The sequence below is a fragment of the Engystomops pustulosus genome, chromosome 1 (genome assembly GCF_040894005.1).
Source record: "Engystomops pustulosus chromosome 1, aEngPut4.maternal, whole genome shotgun sequence".
In the NCBI taxonomy this organism is placed as follows: Eukaryota; Metazoa; Chordata; class Amphibia; order Anura; family Leptodactylidae; genus Engystomops; species Engystomops pustulosus.
In genome coordinates, this window is record NC_092411.1 from 271,978,670 (window position 1) to 271,998,433 (window position 19,764).

The 19,764-nt window shown below is 42.0% G+C and overlaps 1 protein-coding gene across 6 annotated transcripts in view; it reads left to right on the forward strand.

Annotated features, from left to right (window-relative positions):
* POLN (DNA polymerase nu) overlaps window positions 1-19,764 on the forward strand; it is a 90,643-nt gene that overhangs the window by 17,490 nt on the left and 53,389 nt on the right. For all 6 annotated transcript variants that reach the window (XR_011849918.1, XM_072126204.1, XM_072126205.1 and 3 more), the window contains exons 8-10: window positions 14,331-14,414; window positions 15,293-15,385; window positions 17,675-17,731. Coding sequence is in view for 5 of the 6 variants with exons in the window: in XM_072126204.1 (XP_071982305.1) it covers window positions 14,331-14,414; window positions 15,293-15,385; window positions 17,675-17,731 (234 nt within the window). In the remaining variant the exon portion in view is untranslated. The remainder of the gene's footprint in view (window positions 1-14,330; window positions 14,415-15,292; window positions 15,386-17,674; window positions 17,732-19,764) is intronic.

A 19,764-nucleotide genomic window follows, 5' to 3' on the forward strand; every position in this document is an offset into this window, starting at 1 on the left:
TAGATACATAGATGACGTGCTGGTCCTCTGGGAGGGAGACATCCCCACTTTCCATGAATTTGTCCAAAAACTCAATCAGAACACCATTTTCATGAAATTTACTTCAGAAATTGATCAAAACAAGATCAATTTTCTGGACCTCACGATCACCAAGGATCATAGTGGGCACCTTCACACAATAATCTATCGAAAAGACACTGCTACAAACAATCTTCTCAATTGGGAGAGTTGGCACCCACAACCCCTGAAAAGGGGAATACCGGTTGGCCAATATATCAGAGCAAGACGAAACTGTTCCACCGAGGTTGATTTCGAAAATGAATGCTCTAATCTTTATAATAGGTTTAGAGAAAGGGGTTACCCCAAGAAGACACTCCATAAAGCCTATCACAGAGCAAAATCCCTAAAAAGAGAAGATCTCCTGTTAACTAAAATCAAGCACAATGAGGTGAAACAGACGAGATGCATCGGTACATATGATGCATACTCACAGGAAGTGTTGGATATATTAAGATCACTCTGGCCCATTCTTAGTAATGATGAAGATCTTAAAACGGTCTTGCCACCTCGACCCTCCATCACCTATCGTAGAGGAAAGAACCTCAGAGACCTCTTGGTACATAGTCACCTTCCTGACAAAATCTCAAAAGGCAATGATTGGTTACAGAGTTCCCTGAAGGGATCCTTTCCTTGTGGTACTTGCACATTTTGCAAACAAATCTACAAAACAAAGAATTTTATAAATCCCGCGGACAATAAAACATATGAGATTAGAAAATTTATTAACTGTAAAACCACAAATGTCATTTATGTGGCGAAATGTAGCTGTCCCAAATTATACGTAGGGAAGACAACCCAAGAATTTAGAAGACGAATCTCCTCGCATCTAAGCACGACCCGCACAGGGAAGGATACGTCCCTAGCAAGACACCTCCGTCTCAAACATAACGGAGATACCGAACATCTCCGTTTTTGGGGGATAGACACTCTCAAAATGGGCCCTAGAAAGGGCAACATGGACCGCCGACTAATGCAATCGGTTGAAGAGCTTAAGCCCTAGTGGATTAAATGAAGGATTTACCTTCACACCCTTCATTTGAAAAATCTTTGAAGTAAAAATAGTGCAAGTAATCACTCATGTCCCCCCAAAAAATCTAGTAAAACATCACACAATAACCACAAATAAGAGGTGAAATACGTGCACACCTCCGAAAAACCAGTCCTTATTACCTTTTCGGACATCTAACAAAAACAATAATGTACCAATACAACGCTGGTAACCGCCATCATCTCAAGTATGACATTACAACTGAGGCCATTTTCAGCACCGCTCCGAGTTATCGGACTATTATGCCGACCCATAAGTCATTTTCTCGCAATTTACAATAGATCCACAATTGAACTGTACAATTCATGTTTCACATAACATGCATACTTACCAAAGAATATGAAATCTATGCAATTGTCCTTATGAATCACTTTTCTAAGTTGGCGCGCCTGCGCTAGGGAACTAAGCGTTCACGTCACCATGGCAACCAGACCTACATTACGAAGTTATGGCTTGACAGCCAATGCGCATGCGCCTCCTAGTGCGCATGCGCATAGTAAATCAACTTATCGCGTGATCATAGCAACGAGACCCATATGACGGCAGCATAACAAACAAACACATGAACCAATGAAGAGCGAGTCTCGGAGCGATGACGCGGTATCGAGCCCCTCCATCAACCAATCACCAACGGAATTTAGCGGTTTGAGCAACCAGCTGACGCGTGAAGGTGACCTCTCGATAGTTGATTGGGTCACACAGCGCACACCCACCCCCATGATGTCATCATACCAAGGTATTATAAGGCGATACGGACACGCCAAGCACATCATTTCAGCCCTGACCCCCTGAGGACGCCAGTCTATGGCGAAACATGTCGGGGGGGCTGATTGAGTGGCTTATATTTTAATAGTGATGATAGGCAGTGGGACCAGCTACCATCCCTATATGTCGGACTGCAGCGACATATTGATAGGATAACTTTAGTTCAACACAGTGATTAGTAGAGCACCGAGGGAGACGCACAAGCAAAAATCAAATTTTTACCTCCCGTTCTCACCAGGGATAATAAGAGCAGCATCAAAAAGAGCAAGCTACTCAGCAATATAGATAGTAAAATATGAGTGTGATGATTGTGAATGTGGTACTCTCAAAAACTTCTATTAAGTGAGCAAGTATGCCTGCGAATTGAAAGAGGATAGGTGACATATACCACTAAATAGTGGATCTCCTCTGTTGATATAGGTGACCGACACCTTGGTCGCACAATAGTATCCACAATTGGAGCCAGAGAGGCCCTTTTCATCTCTGATAGAGGGAAAGAGCTACCACTAACACACACTTCGCTATCACATTTGAGTGTTCTCCCTATAGGGTGTTATTACGTATACATATTCACACCCACTGCCATCACAAAGATTTTTAATCTTTCGGTTTTGCACATATACCTCTAATGAATGATCAACACAGACGTAGTTCTGTTTTTAGGATGAAAACTAATTAAAAGTTAAATTTTACAAATATATCTCTTCTTTTTCTCAAGTTTGGTCTAAAGACCTTTATTTGCAGAAATGCAATTCGAGTTAAGACACTGACGTATTGTAGGTCTAGACCTTAATCTACAAACCTAGATCTTTTTCTAAAACCGGTGATTGACGTTACTTTAAGGGGTGACCACCCCTAAGAAAAGATTTAGAAGGGAACACTGCATTTATAGCACTATTTTACCAACCATCTCCTAATGGCAAGTTTTCTGTCGCAAAAGGTGGAATTTGATTACATCTCGACAGGGGCCTCACATGTATTCTCAAGAGAATCACTCCCACTTAGCCAATCCAACATCCAAACAGCCTTTAAAGATCTTACCAAAACGTACAAACAATATGTACGCTCTAACTGGGAGATATTAAGTTTAGAAACGTACCTACAGCAAAAACTAGTCTACAGGGGGCTACGTATCAACCTTCTCCCTAATGCACACCAAGAGGATGCCAACTTCATCAAAGGTTGGCAACAGATCCTCACAGAGAGCTCTTTGCGCCTTATAAGTTATCTATGCGAGTACGAAAAAAGCTTCCTGCATAAAACCAGTGAGCAACTGGAGAAAGAAATTAAAGAAATCCAAGTGTTTAGAACACACACAGAATTTAAAAATTATGAAGACAAGTTACAAGTTCATATCAACACTCTCACGAATGAAATAAAGGAGAGGAAACACAGAAAGTACATACGAGACAGAAACGATTTTGAGACAGGACAGATATATTTACGGAGAACACAGAATAAGTTTTCAAACAAAACCAATTTCTCTTGGCAAAATACAGAAATATCTGAAACCGAGACTTCGGGTACTGACGATACAGCCTCAATACCATCTCAAAGGGGGGGCACCAAACGGAAGGGTAAGAGTAGAAACCACCACTACCCAAAAAAAACGCCACAGGGCAGGCCAACGACAAGATGGGATTCAGGAAACAACTCAACCTACAAAAATTATTCCTCACAATCACAACCATCTATGGCCTCACCAACATTTGTTCCCCAAATAAATGTAACCACTCCAAAACCCACTACAGCACAAGTTCAAACACTACCACCATCACGTCCACACATGACAAATATGGAGAACCCTATACAGACTATGCCGAACATCACCACCACGGGAACCTTGTTCCCTATGGTGGTGGCGGAAAGCACAATAGCACCACCCAGGACCCCTTTTTTAGGGGGAGGGATACCACAACAAAATCTCAAAGAAAGAGGAAAATGGGGATACAATGTGGGTTGAATATAGGTTCGGATATTTTTGAACTGAATGACAAAGACAAATTAGTCATCAACCTGTCCTCACACACACTATCTAAGGAGCAGTTGCTCCTACTGAGAAGAGGACTTTCATTTACACCCATCCCAGCATTCGATAAGTTCTTGTGGATCAAGGACATTAACCTGTTTGCCCGTAAGCTAGCCCTCCACAAAAATTTTGCTGTACCGGACAACAGTCAGGATGTGAGCAATAATAATGATATCACAGTACTTAACACACTCCAACAGTTAGAGGACGAAAACATAAGAACCCCAGAAACAATCCAAGCACCACTTACCAACCTAAGACCTAAATCTAAAATCACACCGTCATTTACACAATACTCAAATATCCAAACTTTTGTGGATACAGCCACACAGATGCTGGAAAACTTACAAACATCTGAAAAGAACACAGCAATGAACCTAAGTAGGGAAGAACAAAAAGCCTTGGAAGAACTAAGGACTCTTGACCAATTAATAATTAAACCATCGGACAAGGGTGGCAACACCGTTCTGATGGATCGATCTGACTACATTCTGATGGCCAAAAAAATACTCAATGATAGAGACACCTATGAGGTTCTCCAGAAAGATCCGACACCAGTTTACCTAGCCGAACTAACTTTAATTCTCGATGAGGCTAAAGGGAATCAATTGATTACTCTGGACGAGTACAAATATATGCTGAACCCCAAACCAACAGTAGCTACCTTTTATGCTCTCCCAAAAATCCATAAAGCGGTCAAGCCAGTCCCTGGGAGGCCAATCGTCTCTGGTAACGATAACCTCACGCAAGGCATAAGTAATTATGTGGACAAAATCCTACAACCCTTTGTAGTATCCTTACCATCTTTTCTTAAAGACACCAAAGATGTAATTTCTAAATTACATGACATTACAGTGACTCCACAGACGTTTCTAGCTAGTTTAGATGTTGAAACACTGTATAGCAGTATCCAACATCAACTAGGAGTAAAAGCAGTCCAATTTTTCCTTAACACTAAAGGTACACAATACCACCAGCACAATCAGTTCACAATCACACTTCTCACCTTTTTACTAACACACAACTACTTTCTCTTTGGCGGTGTCCTTTACCATCAGTTGAAGGGCACCGCCATGGGCACCACCTGCGCACCCACCTACGCTAACCTTTTCTTAGGATGGTGGGAGGACCAGCACGTCTTCACGGAAGAACTCGCCCCCTTTACTAAATATGTATTGTTCTGGGGTAGATACATAGATGACGTGCTGGTCCTCTGGGAGGGAGACATCCCCACTTTCCATGAATTTGTCCAAAAACTCAATCAGAACACCATTTTCATGAAATTTACTTCAGAAATTGATCAAAACAAGATCAATTTTCTGGACCTCACGATCACCAAGGATCATAGTGGGCACCTTCACACAATAATCTATCGAAAAGACACTGCTACAAACAATCTTCTCAATTGGGAGAGTTGGCACCCACAACCCCTGAAAAGGGGAATACCGGTTGGCCAATATATCAGAGCAAGACGAAACTGTTCCACCGAGGTTGATTTCGAAAATGAATGCTCTAATCTTTATAATAGGTTTAGAGAAAGGGGTTACCCCAAGAAGACACTCCATAAAGCCTATCACAGAGCAAAATCCCTAAAAAGAGAAGATCTCCTGTTAACTAAAATCAAGCACAATGAGGTGAAACAGACGAGATGCATGTTGGATATATTAAGATCACTCTGGCCCATTCTTAGTAATGATGAAGATCTTAAAACGGTCTTGCCACCTCGACCCTCCATCACCTATCGTAGAGGAAAGAACCTCAGAGACCTCTTGGTACATAGTCACCTTCCTGACAAAATCTCAAAAGGCAATGATTGGTTACAGAGTTCCCTGAAGGGATCCTTTCCTTGTGGTACTTGCACATTTTGCAAACAAATCTACAAAACAAAGAATTTTATAAATCCCGCGGACAATAAAACATATGAGATTAGAAAATTTATTAACTGTAAAACCACAAATGTCATTTATGTGGCGAAATGTAGCTGTCCCAAATTATACGTAGGGAAGACAACCCAAGAATTTAGAAGACGAATCTCCTCGCATCTAAGCACGACCCGCACAGGGAAGGATACGTCCCTAGCAAGACACCTCCGTCTCAAACATAACGGAGATACCGAACATCTCCGTTTTTGGGGGATAGACACTCTCAAAATGGGCCCTAGAAAGGGCAACATGGACCGCCGACTAATGCAATCGGTTGAAGAGCTTAAGCCCTAGTGGATTAAATGAAGGATTTACCTTCACACCCTTCATTTGAAAAATCTTTGAAGTAAAAATAGTGCAAGTAATCACTCATGTCCCCCCAAAAAATCTAGTAAAACATCACACAATAACCACAAATAAGAGGTGAAATACGTGCACACCTCCGAAAAACCAGTCCTTATTACCTTTTCGGACATCTAACAAAAACAATAATGTACCAATACAACGCTGGTAACCGCCATCATCTCAAGTATGACATTACAACTGAGGCCATTTTCAGCACCGCTCCGAGTTATCGGACTATTATGCCGACCCATAAGTCATTTTCTCGCAATTTACAATAGATCCACAATTGAACTGTACAATTCATGTTTCACATAACATGCATACTTACCAAAGAATATGAAATCTATGCAATTGTCCTTATGAATCACTTTTCTAAGTTGGCGCGCCTGCGCTAGGGAACTAAGCGTTCACGTCACCATGGCAACCAGACCTACATTACGAAGTTATGGCTTGACAGCCAATGCGCATGCGCCTCCTAGTGCGCATGCGCATAGTAAATCAACTTATCGCGTGATCATAGCAACGAGACCCATATGACGGCAGCATAACAAACAAACACATGAACCAATGAAGAGCGAGTCTCGGAGCGATGACGCGGTATCGAGCCCCTCCATCAACCAATCACCAACGGAATTTAGCGGTTTGAGCAACCAGCTGACGCGTGAAGGTGACCTCTCGATAGTTGATTGGGTCACACAGCGCACACCCACCCCCATGATGTCATCATACCAAGGTATTATAAGGCGATACGGACACGCCAAGCACATCATTTCAGCCCTGACCCCCTGAGGACGCCAGTCTATGGCGAAACATGTCGGGGGGGCTGATTGAGTGGCTTATATTTTAATAGTGATGATAGGCAGTGGGACCAGCTACCATCCCTATATGTCGGACTGCAGCGACATATTGATAGGATAACTTTAGTTCAACACAGTGATTAGTAGAGCACCGAGGGAGACGCACAAGCAAAAATCAAATTTTTACCTCCCGTTCTCACCAGGGATAATAAGAGCAGCATCAAAAAGAGCAAGCTACTCAGCAATATAGATAGTAAAATATGAGTGTGATGATTGTGAATGTGGTACTCTCAAAAACTTCTATTAAGTGAGCAAGTATGCCTGCGAATTGAAAGAGGATAGGTGACATATACCACTAAATAGTGGATCTCCTCTGTTGATATAGGTGACCGACACCTTGGTCGCACAATAGTATCCACAATTGGAGCCAGAGAGGCCCTTTTCATCTCTGATAGAGGGAAAGAGCTACCACTAACACACACTTCGCTATCACATTTGAGTGTTCTCCCTATAGGGTGTTATTACGTATACATATTCACACCCACTGCCATCACAAAGATTTTTAATCTTTCGGTTTTGCACATATACCTCTAATGAATGATCAACACAGACGTAGTTCTGTTTTTAGGATGAAAACTAATTAAAAGTTAAATTTTACAAATATATCTCTTCTTTTTCTCAAGTTTGGTCTAAAGACCTTTATTTGCAGAAATGCAATTCGAGTTAAGACACTGACGTATTGTAGGTCTAGACCTTAATCTACAAACCTAGATCTTTTTCTAAAACCGGTGATTGACGTTACTTTAAGGGGTGACCACCCCTAAGAAAAGATTTAGAAGGGAACACTGCATTTATAGCACTATTTTACCAACCATCTCCTAATGGCAAGTTTTCTGTCGCAAAAGGTGGAATTTGATTACATCTCGACAGGGGCCTCACATGTATTCTCAAGAGAATCACTCCCACTTAGCCAATCCAACATCCAAACAGCCTTTAAAGATCTTACCAAAACGTACAAACAATATGTACGCTCTAACTGGGAGATATTAAGTTTAGAAACGTACCTACAGCAAAAACTAGTCTACAGGGGGCTACGTATCAACCTTCTCCCTAATGCACACCAAGAGGATGCCAACTTCATCAAAGGTTGGCAACAGATCCTCACAGAGAGCTCTTTGCGCCTTATAAGTTATCTATGCGAGTACGAAAAAAGCTTCCTGCATAAAACCAGTGAGCAACTGGAGAAAGAAATTAAAGAAATCCAAGTGTTTAGAACACACACAGAATTTAAAAATTATGAAGACAAGTTACAAGTTCATATCAACACTCTCACGAATGAAATAAAGGAGAGGAAACACAGAAAGTACATACGAGACAGAAACGATTTTGAGACAGGACAGATATATTTACGGAGAACACAGAATAAGTTTTCAAACAAAACCAATTTCTCTTGGCAAAATACAGAAATATCTGAAACCGAGACTTCGGGTACTGACGATACAGCCTCAATACCATCTCAAAGGGGGGGCACCAAACGGAAGGGTAAGAGTAGAAACCACCACTACCCAAAAAAAACGCCACAGGGCAGGCCAACGACAAGATGGGATTCAGGAAACAACTCAACCTACAAAAATTATTCCTCACAATCACAACCATCTATGGCCTCACCAACATTTGTTCCCCAAATAAATGTAACCACTCCAAAACCCACTACAGCACAAGTTCAAACACTACCACCATCACGTCCACACATGACAAATATGGAGAACCCTATACAGACTATGCCGAACATCACCACCACGGGAACCTTGTTCCCTATGGTGGTGGCGGAAAGCACAATAGCACCACCCAGGACCCCTTTTTTAGGGGGAGGGATACCACAACAAAATCTCAAAGAAAGAGGAAAATGGGGATACAATGTGGGTTGAATATAGGTTCGGATATTTTTGAACTGAATGACAAAGACAAATTAGTCATCAACCTGTCCTCACACACACTATCTAAGGAGCAGTTGCTCCTACTGAGAAGAGGACTTTCATTTACACCCATCCCAGCATTCGATAAGTTCTTGTGGATCAAGGACATTAACCTGTTTGCCCGTAAGCTAGCCCTCCACAAAAATTTTGCTGTACCGGACAACAGTCAGGATGTGAGCAATAATAATGATATCACAGTACTTAACACACTCCAACAGTTAGAGGACGAAAACATAAGAACCCCAGAAACAATCCAAGCACCACTTACCAACCTAAGACCTAAATCTAAAATCACACCGTCATTTACACAATACTCAAATATCCAAACTTTTGTGGATACAGCCACACAGATGCTGGAAAACTTACAAACATCTGAAAAGAACACAGCAATGAACCTAAGTAGGGAAGAACAAAAAGCCTTGGAAGAACTAAGGACTCTTGACCAATTAATAATTAAACCATCGGACAAGGGTGGCAACACCGTTCTGATGGATCGATCTGACTACATTCTGATGGCCAAAAAAATACTCAATGATAGAGACACCTATGAGGTTCTCCAGAAAGATCCGACACCAGTTTACCTAGCCGAACTAACTTTAATTCTCGATGAGGCTAAAGGGAATCAATTGATTACTCTGGACGAGTACAAATATATGCTGAACCCCAAACCAACAGTAGCTACCTTTTATGCTCTCCCAAAAATCCATAAAGCGGTCAAGCCAGTCCCTGGGAGGCCAATCGTCTCTGGTAACGATAACCTCACGCAAGGCATAAGTAATTATGTGGACAAAATCCTACAACCCTTTGTAGTATCCTTACCATCTTTTCTTAAAGACACCAAAGATGTAATTTCTAAATTACATGACATTACAGTGACTCCACAGACGTTTCTAGCTAGTTTAGATGTTGAAACACTGTATAGCAGTATCCAACATCAACTAGGAGTAAAAGCAGTCCAATTTTTCCTTAACACTAAAGGTACACAATACCACCAGCACAATCAGTTCACAATCACACTTCTCACCTTTTTACTAACACACAACTACTTTCTCTTTGGCGGTGTCCTTTACCATCAGTTGAAGGGCACCGCCATGGGCACCACCTGCGCACCCACCTACGCTAACCTTTTCTTAGGATGGTGGGAGGACCAGCACGTCTTCACGGAAGAACTCGCCCCCTTTACTAAATATGTATTGTTCTGGGGTAGATACATAGATGACGTGCTGGTCCTCTGGGAGGGAGACATCCCCACTTTCCATGAATTTGTCCAAAAACTCAATCAGAACACCATTTTCATGAAATTTACTTCAGAAATTGATCAAAACAAGATCAATTTTCTGGACCTCACGATCACCAAGGATCATAGTGGGCACCTTCACACAATAATCTATCGAAAAGACACTGCTACAAACAATCTTCTCAATTGGGAGAGTTGGCACCCACAACCCCTGAAAAGGGGAATACCGGTTGGCCAATATATCAGAGCAAGACGAAACTGTTCCACCGAGGTTGATTTCGAAAATGAATGCTCTAATCTTTATAATAGGTTTAGAGAAAGGGGTTACCCCAAGAAGACACTCCATAAAGCCTATCACAGAGCAAAATCCCTAAAAAGAGAAGATCTCCTGTTAACTAAAATCAAGCACAATGAGGTGAAACAGACGAGATGCATCGGTACATATGATGCATACTCACAGGAAGTGTTGGATATATTAAGATCACTCTGGCCCATTCTTAGTAATGATGAAGATCTTAAAACGGTCTTGCCACCTCGACCCTCCATCACCTATCGTAGAGGAAAGAACCTCAGAGACCTCTTGGTACATAGTCACCTTCCTGACAAAATCTCAAAAGGCAATGATTGGTTACAGAGTTCCCTGAAGGGATCCTTTCCTTGTGGTACTTGCACATTTTGCAAACAAATCTACAAAACAAAGAATTTTATAAATCCCGCGGACAATAAAACATATGAGATTAGAAAATTTATTAACTGTAAAACCACAAATGTCATTTATGTGGCGAAATGTAGCTGTCCCAAATTATACGTAGGGAAGACAACCCAAGAATTTAGAAGACGAATCTCCTCGCATCTAAGCACGACCCGCACAGGGAAGGATACGTCCCTAGCAAGACACCTCCGTCTCAAACATAACGGAGATACCGAACATCTCCGTTTTTGGGGGATAGACACTCTCAAAATGGGCCCTAGAAAGGGCAACATGGACCGCCGACTAATGCAATCGGTTGAAGAGCTTAAGCCCTAGTGGATTAAATGAAGGATTTACCTTCACACCCTTCATTTGAAAAATCTTTGAAGTAAAAATAGTGCAAGTAATCACTCATGTCCCCCCAAAAAATCTAGTAAAACATCACACAATAACCACAAATAAGAGGTGAAATACGTGCACACCTCCGAAAAACCAGTCCTTATTACCTTTTCGGACATCTAACAAAAACAATAATGTACCAATACAACGCTGGTAACCGCCATCATCTCAAGTATGACATTACAACTGAGGCCATTTTCAGCACCGCTCCGAGTTATCGGACTATTATGCCGACCCATAAGTCATTTTCTCGCAATTTACAATAGATCCACAATTGAACTGTACAATTCATGTTTCACATAACATGCATACTTACCAAAGAATATGAAATCTATGCAATTGTCCTTATGAATCACTTTTCTAAGTTGGCGCGCCTGCGCTAGGGAACTAAGCGTTCACGTCACCATGGCAACCAGACCTACATTACGAAGTTATGGCTTGACAGCCAATGCGCATGCGCCTCCTAGTGCGCATGCGCATAGTAAATCAACTTATCGCGTGATCATAGCAACGAGACCCATATGACGGCAGCATAACAAACAAACACATGAACCAATGAAGAGCGAGTCTCGGAGCGATGACGCGGTATCGAGCCCCTCCATCAACCAATCACCAACGGAATTTAGCGGTTTGAGCAACCAGCTGACGCGTGAAGGTGACCTCTCGATAGTTGATTGGGTCACACAGCGCACACCCACCCCCATGATGTCATCATACCAAGGTATTATAAGGCGATACGGACACGCCAAGCACATCATTTCAGCCCTGACCCCCTGAGGACGCCAGTCTATGGCGAAACATGTCGGGGGGGCTGATTGAGTGGCTTATATTTTAATAGTGATGATAGGCAGTGGGACCAGCTACCATCCCTATATGTCGGACTGCAGCGACATATTGATAGGATAACTTTAGTTCAACACAGTGATTAGTAGAGCACCGAGGGAGACGCACAAGCAAAAATCAAATTTTTACCTCCCGTTCTCACCAGGGATAATAAGAGCAGCATCAAAAAGAGCAAGCTACTCAGCAATATAGATAGTAAAATATGAGTGTGATGATTGTGAATGTGGTACTCTCAAAAACTTCTATTAAGTGAGCAAGTATGCCTGCGAATTGAAAGAGGATAGGTGACATATACCACTAAATAGTGGATCTCCTCTGTTGATATAGGTGACCGACACCTTGGTCGCACAATAGTATCCACAATTGGAGCCAGAGAGGCCCTTTTCATCTCTGATAGAGGGAAAGAGCTACCACTAACACACACTTCGCTATCACATTTGAGTGTTCTCCCTATAGGGTGTTATTACGTATACATATTCACACCCACTGCCATCACAAAGATTTTTAATCTTTCGGTTTTGCACATATACCTCTAATGAATGATCAACACAGACGTAGTTCTGTTTTTAGGATGAAAACTAATTAAAAGTTAAATTTTACAAATATATCTCTTCTTTTTCTCAAGTTTGGTCTAAAGACCTTTATTTGCAGAAATGCAATTCGAGTTAAGACACTGACGTATTGTAGGTCTAGACCTTAATCTACAAACCTAGATCTTTTTCTAAAACCGGTGATTGAGACACAGCATTAACACCTAGGGAAGTCGAATGGTTTGCTGGATGTGGGAGAACGGACAGGACAAGCCCCAATGGAGTGTTTGGGGCTAGCGCAGTAGAAGCAAAGTCCCTCCCCATAGACGTCTGGAATGCTCCTCAACGGTGAGATGAACTCAACTCAACTCAAGTCGGCTTGCATAGGCTCCTCTTCAGACTGTGCGGCTGGAGCGGTTTTTGAAAAACCCGGGCCAAGCGTGGCCAACGTGCAAGCCAGACTTGAGGGTGCTCGTGACGCAATTCACCATCACATTCTGTGAACCGCACGTTTATCGGGGTGGCCAGGGTGATGAGACTCCGGCAGATCACAGACAGCCAGTGCATTTTTCACCTGGGGGGACAGTTCTTGCTTGAAGATAGCCGACAAGGCTGCATCATTCCAGGAGAGCTCGGAGGCTATGGTGCAGAACTTGACAGCGTACTCGCCGACCAAAGAGTCTCCTTGGCACAGGTTCCGCAGCGCCATTTCAGCTGAGGAGGCTCGAGCGGGTTCCTCACAATTGAAGCGGAATTCCGTCAGAAATGTAGCATGGGAGGCCGTAACTGGGTTGTTTCTGTCCCACAGAGGAGTAGCCCAGGCCATGGCCTTCCCGGAGAGGAGGCTTAGGATGAATGCCACTCGGAGCCTTTGGTGACAAAAAGGGTTGGCATAAGTTAAAAGTGCAACGAGCACTGGGTGATGAATCTTTGGGAAGAGTCTGTGGACCCTTTGGATCACCGCGGGAGGTGATGGAGCTAGCCGCAACCTGGGACCGGAGTCTAAGTGGCATTTGGTGTTAGCCAGAGTCCGTCGCAAAGCGGGATGGTCTTGCTGCGGCGGTTTGCCACCATTTCGCTCCACGAGCGTGACTAGGCCCGTGGTGGCAGCCAAGGCAGTACGGCAGGAAATGCAGGAAACAGTCCAAACCTGAGATGACAGCAGGAAACACACAGGGACACTGATAACACTGGCACACAGAGGAACACTTGTAATGCTGGCACGGACTGAAGATTTTGCAGGACAGGAAGCCTGGAAGGCACAGCAGGTCACAGGAATGGCAGGGACACGGAGGAACACTGGTAACGCTGGAACACAGAGGAACAATGGAGGGCTTTCACTTAGCACGAAATGATGCTGAAGATCCGGCAAGGAAGGAAGGGAGGTGCCGGATTATAAGGACGAGCTGGATAACGAGCTCCAATCAGGAAGAAGCTGGCCCTTTAAGTCTTAGGGGGCGGAAGCGTGCGGCCTAGTTGGATCTGGAGCAGGAGCCTGGAGAGGTGAGTCCGATCCTGGGAGCGGGTCAGCGGCACCGCGGGGAACACGGGTGTACCAACGATCCGCAACAAGGATCATGGGTGCATTCATGACATTCTAGAGATAGCATTTTTCTTTTGTCATGATCTTCTACTTCTAGGAAGATTTATGTACTCATCTTAACTATGTAATGATATCTGCATTACAGGATCATATTAAAGGTCTAGAAAAAGAGGCACATCTTGTTGCTGGAGAAAAGTTCAGGTTGACAAGCAGTAATGAACTTAGGACGGTAAGTGCCTTCCCCTTTACGTATAAATAATTATGACTAATGCATGTCTAAGCACAAGTGCGAATAAGGACAGTGACATCACTAGGGAAACCCTGTGTACATCAGCAATCACCGGCTGCTATTAATGTACACTTCTTCCCCCACATTCTGGTTGATGTATCCCACTGTATGAACACCGTCTGAGCCATATGGTGTAAGGACCAATCAGAATCCCCCGGATGTGTCCTTACAAAGGTTCTGATATGTAAAGCAGTTCCAAAGGCAACATCATTTAGGGTAATGCCACACATGGCATTTTTAGTCCATTTTTAAGCATGCGTTTTCATTCCCCTACAAAAGGCATGCATCTTTTGAAAACGCATCTGTTTTTGACCGTTTCTGTCAGTTTTTCCCAATTATCTTATTTGGAACGTTTTTAAGCAGTCTTAAAAGATGCATGCATTTTTTGAAAATGCATCCGTTTTAGACAGTTTTTTCCTAATGAGAATAATTGGAAAACGGACAAAAACGGTCAAAATGCATGCATTTTTGAAAAACACATGTGTTTTTTGAAAACGCATCCATTTTTGACCAGTTTGAGTTTAGATAATTGGTCAAACCTGTCAAAAATGCATTCATTTTTTAACGCATGCGGTTTTTGACGGACTGCTTCAAAACAGGCCAAAAACGCGTTCAAAACGCCACGTGTGACATCACCCTTAGGGAGGAATTGGAATGAGGAGCACTCACCCCTCCTCCTCCCGACCCTTTACTTGCCTGGGATCCAGTCGGGGTGAATACCTGGCCGTCCGATTGTACCCTAATTCCCATATTCTTCTCATTTAAAAAAAAAAAATGCAAGTTATATGTGTATGTGTTGTTTTTGCTCTATATTTTAGATACTTTATGAAAAGTTACAGCTACACCTGAAGTGTAAAAGTAAACTTCCCCAGACAAACCTGGGACATCACTTATCTACAGCTGAGCCTGCGGTAATGTCAACTTATGTGATGTGGCCGTTTTTAACCAGCATTTTCCACAGTGTTACAGTGCCTTGCTTGCACAATGATACCACAGTGCTTAACCCCTTAACGACTTGGCCTTTTTTAGTTTTTTCACTTCCATTTTTCACTCTCCAACTTCAAAAATCTATAACTTTTTTATTTTTCCACATAAAGAGCTGTGTTATGGCTTATTTTCTGCGTAACAAATTGCACTTCATAGTGACGATATTTAATATTCCATGGCGTGTACTGGGAAGCGGGAAAAAAATTCCAAATGCAGTGAAAATGGTGAAAAACCACATTTGCGACGTTTTCTTGTGGGCTTGGATTTTACAGCTTTCACTCTGCGTCCCAAATGACATGTCTACTTTATTCTTTGGGTCGGTACGATCACGTGGATACCAAATTTGTATAGGTTTTATAATGTTTTCATAGATTTAAAAAAATGAAAACCTCCTGTACAAAATAGTTTTTTTTTATTTTGCCATCTTCTGGCGCTAATAACTTTTTCTTACTTTGGTGTACGGAGCTGTGTGTTGTGTCATTTTTTTTTGCGAATTTTGATGGCGTTTTCATTGCTATAATTTTTGGGACTGTGCAACCTTTTGATCACTTTTTATAAATTTTTTTATATTTTTCAAAATGGCAAAAAAATGCCATTTTCGACTTTGGATGCTATTTTCCGTTACAGGGTTAAACGCAGTGAAAAACCATTATTATATTTTGATAGATCGGGCATTTTCGGACGCGGCGATACCTAATGTGTTTATGATTTTTACTGTTTATTTATATTTATATCAGTTCTAGGGAAAGGGGGGTGATTTGAATTTTTAGGTTTTTTTACTATAATTTTTTTTTAAAAACTTTTTTTTATTTTTACTTTTACTATTTTTCAGACTCTAACCCTAGGTAGTCTGATTCATCCTATCATATACTGCCATACTACAGTATGGCAGTATATGTGGATTTTACTCCCCATTCATTACAATGTGCAATTAGCACATTGTAATGCATGGGTTAACACGAAGTAGCCTTGGGTATTCGGAACACCCGAGGCTACCATTGGCGACGGATCGACGCACCCCGTGACGTCATCGGGGAGCGACGATCCACGACAAGAACTAATCCTCATCCGCCCCCGCTCTTTTTGAAATCTTTATTGCCCTAATATGTAAATTTTGTAAAGCGGCTACTGGGGCGTGGAAAAAAAGCTGCCCTCAAGTCCCATACATCCAGCTACCACCCGTTCTACCTTTATAGGTAGAATCGTGGTAGTAGGTTCCCTTTAAAAGTTTTGTCCACATTCATCAAATAACTGATATTGTTTGTGCAATGAAAATGTATACAGTTATCCAACATACTTTCTGTATCAATTCCTCATGGTTTTCTAGATCTCTTCTTTCTGTCATTCTACAGGAAGCTCCATTGTTTACTTCTTGTGGATAAACACAGGTCCCTCCGTAGTGGATTATAATATAAAAGGTTTGGCCGGTAGCACAGGGTCCAAGCCTTCTATGGGATCATAGCAACATAAATCACCCACCAAATTTTTTACTGAGAGGAAATCCTCCCACATCTGTTCCTGCTCTATTATACATGTACACAAGAGCCATTTCAGGACATTTGAAGGTCCTCCAAAGGTTCTGAAACTGCAGATTGAAAGCAGATAGAAGGGACACATCCTCCATTCCCCAAGAAGCTTCTAGTCCTATATGTAGGAAGTGATTCCACACTTGTAGGGGCCATAATATTCATACAGTCCAAGGCAGTCTTAATGGGCCCCTGAAGTCCCTGGTCATGTGATGTTACACAGGTGCACTGCTCCTTATATCAAATAGCTCTGATTACTCTCTGTGATGTAACGAACCGTGCACCTGTGTGACATCACATGACCAGGAACTGGTTTTCATCCACAGGATTTGTCTATGCAGGGGCATTTAGGAATTTAGAAATCAAAAGATCTGCCTACTGTTAAGTTATACTAACCAACATTTGGATTCACTCTATACTTAAGCCATTAAAATCAGAGCTAATATCTTTGCCACCATTTTTAATTATGGCAGGTTAAACTATTGGACCATCATTAGATAGTTCAAAATCATCACTTTTATAAATCTTCTTTATCAGAAACTTAAATTTACCACTACTTCTTGTGATTTTAATGAACGTGTTATGCAGATCAGTGATATACAAATAGCGATTCCTATGTTTAGTCAGAACATTGTTACTTCTTCTAATGTATATTCATTTAATAAAAAGATTCCATTCATGTCTTAGTTAAATCAAGTGAAAGACCTGCATCCATTGCCGGGAATAGTTTTACAATTCAGACAAGTAAGATTTATATATTATTATTTATTCTCCTGTTATTTTTTATGCTTGAGGCATGATATAATGAAATAACAAGAACACTCTGAGGGCGCGTTCACACGTTGCGTTTTGACCTGCGTTTTCATTGCGTTTGAAACGCATATACAACAGCTGAGGAGAGGTGATTTGCCTGATTTCATCACTGTTAACGCATGCGTTAACAAAACGCATCGTAAACGCGATGTTAACGCATGCGTTAACAACGCGTTAACGCATGCGTTTTGTTAACGCATGCGTTAACATTGCGTTTACAAACGTAAACGGTAATGTAATTAGGCAAATTACCTCACATCAGCTGTTGTATATGCGTTCCAAACGCAATGAAAACGCAACCAAAACGCAACGTGTGAACGCGCCCTTAGGGTGAAGACACACATGGCGTTTTTAGGCCGTTTTTGGGCCGTTTTTAGTTAGTGCGTTTTCAGATAGTTAAAAACGCATGCGTTTTTGACCAGTTTGAATTAAGATAATTGGTCGAACCTGTCAAAAACCGCATGCGTTTTCAAAAAACGCATGTGTTTTTTACGATCTGAAAACGCACTAACTAAAAACGGCCTAAAAACGCCACGTGTGTCTTCACCCTTAGGGTGAAGACACACGTGGCGTTTTTGGGGCGTTTTTGGTCCGTTTTTACTAAGTGCGTTTTCAGATCGTTAAAAACGCATGCGTTAAAAAACGCATCCGTTTTTTAAAAACGCATGCGTTTTTGTCAGTTTTTCCGAAATTGCGCAATGAAAAACGGACAAAAACGCATGCGTTTTTAACGATTTGAAAACGCACTTAGTAAAAACGGCCCAAAAACGCCATGTGTGTCTTCACCCTTAGGCCGTGGTCACACGTACCGCTAGGCGTCCGTTCATAACGTGATGCTAGCGCACAAGGGGGCGGTCCTCGGCCCGAACGCACATGCGTTTCCAGGGAAAGGCATAAGACAATCGCATGCGTTTCTCTGGAAATGCATGTGCGTTCGGGCCGAAGACCGCTCCCTGTGCGCTAGCGTCGCGTTATGAACGGACACCTAGCGGTACATGTGACCGCAGCCTTAAATGCTCATCAGAAGATTTAAGAACTGTTTTCCTAGATTCCATCAATGGCCCACATTTATAAAATTATGTGCAGTTCGCCTGTGGAGAGTGCAGGGTGCACCAGATTAATCAAAACTGTCCCGCATTCTTCATTAATCCTGTACTGCTTGGGAAGTGTGCACACTTTTTTTGGTGCACTTTGTTTATGCTGTAGAATTGTGTTACACGTCACTAATATGCCCCTTTTGTGTCGCAGCTGCACTATAACTGGCGCAACACAAAATTCTGCACATAATGGGGCGTTCCGGTGCGTAGTTCCGGTGCATAGTTCCGGTGCATAGTTCCGGTGCATCAACAACTTCTCTAACATCCACATAACTCCAAACTCTGAATTTCATGCTGACTCCATTTCCTTCAATGAACCCTTTTTGTCCAGGAAGTTGCTTGTATCGCATTTGCAGTGCAACAGTCAGTGGGGGGAATTGTCATTTTTGTCTGTGTTTGTTTTGGCTCAATTGTGGTACAAATGAACTTTCAAAGGTACATAAGACTCCAAATTCATTATTTGCATAGACTGGGTTTCAGAAAACTGAACTGATTTCATGACTTGCGGTTTTCGTTTAGGCGTTTCTGGTGCATAATGACTCCAGTCACCCCCTGGGGTAGATATAAGAGAAAAACCACCACCAAATTTATCAAGACATCAAGGGACGTGTGCGCCAAAAAAAAAGAACATTTTTTGACAAATGCCAAAAAAAATATTATGAGACAAACAAAAAAAACCCAAACAAATACAACAACATACATAGACTTACTTGATGAATTCAGATAAAACGAAAATGGAATTGAACATAGACAACTAAGTCAAAGACAAATTGTAATGATGAATTCCTCCTGTGATTTTATCCCATGAATTCTTCACCCATGTCATAACCTCTTGCAGTAATCATCTAAATGAGCTACTAATACAGT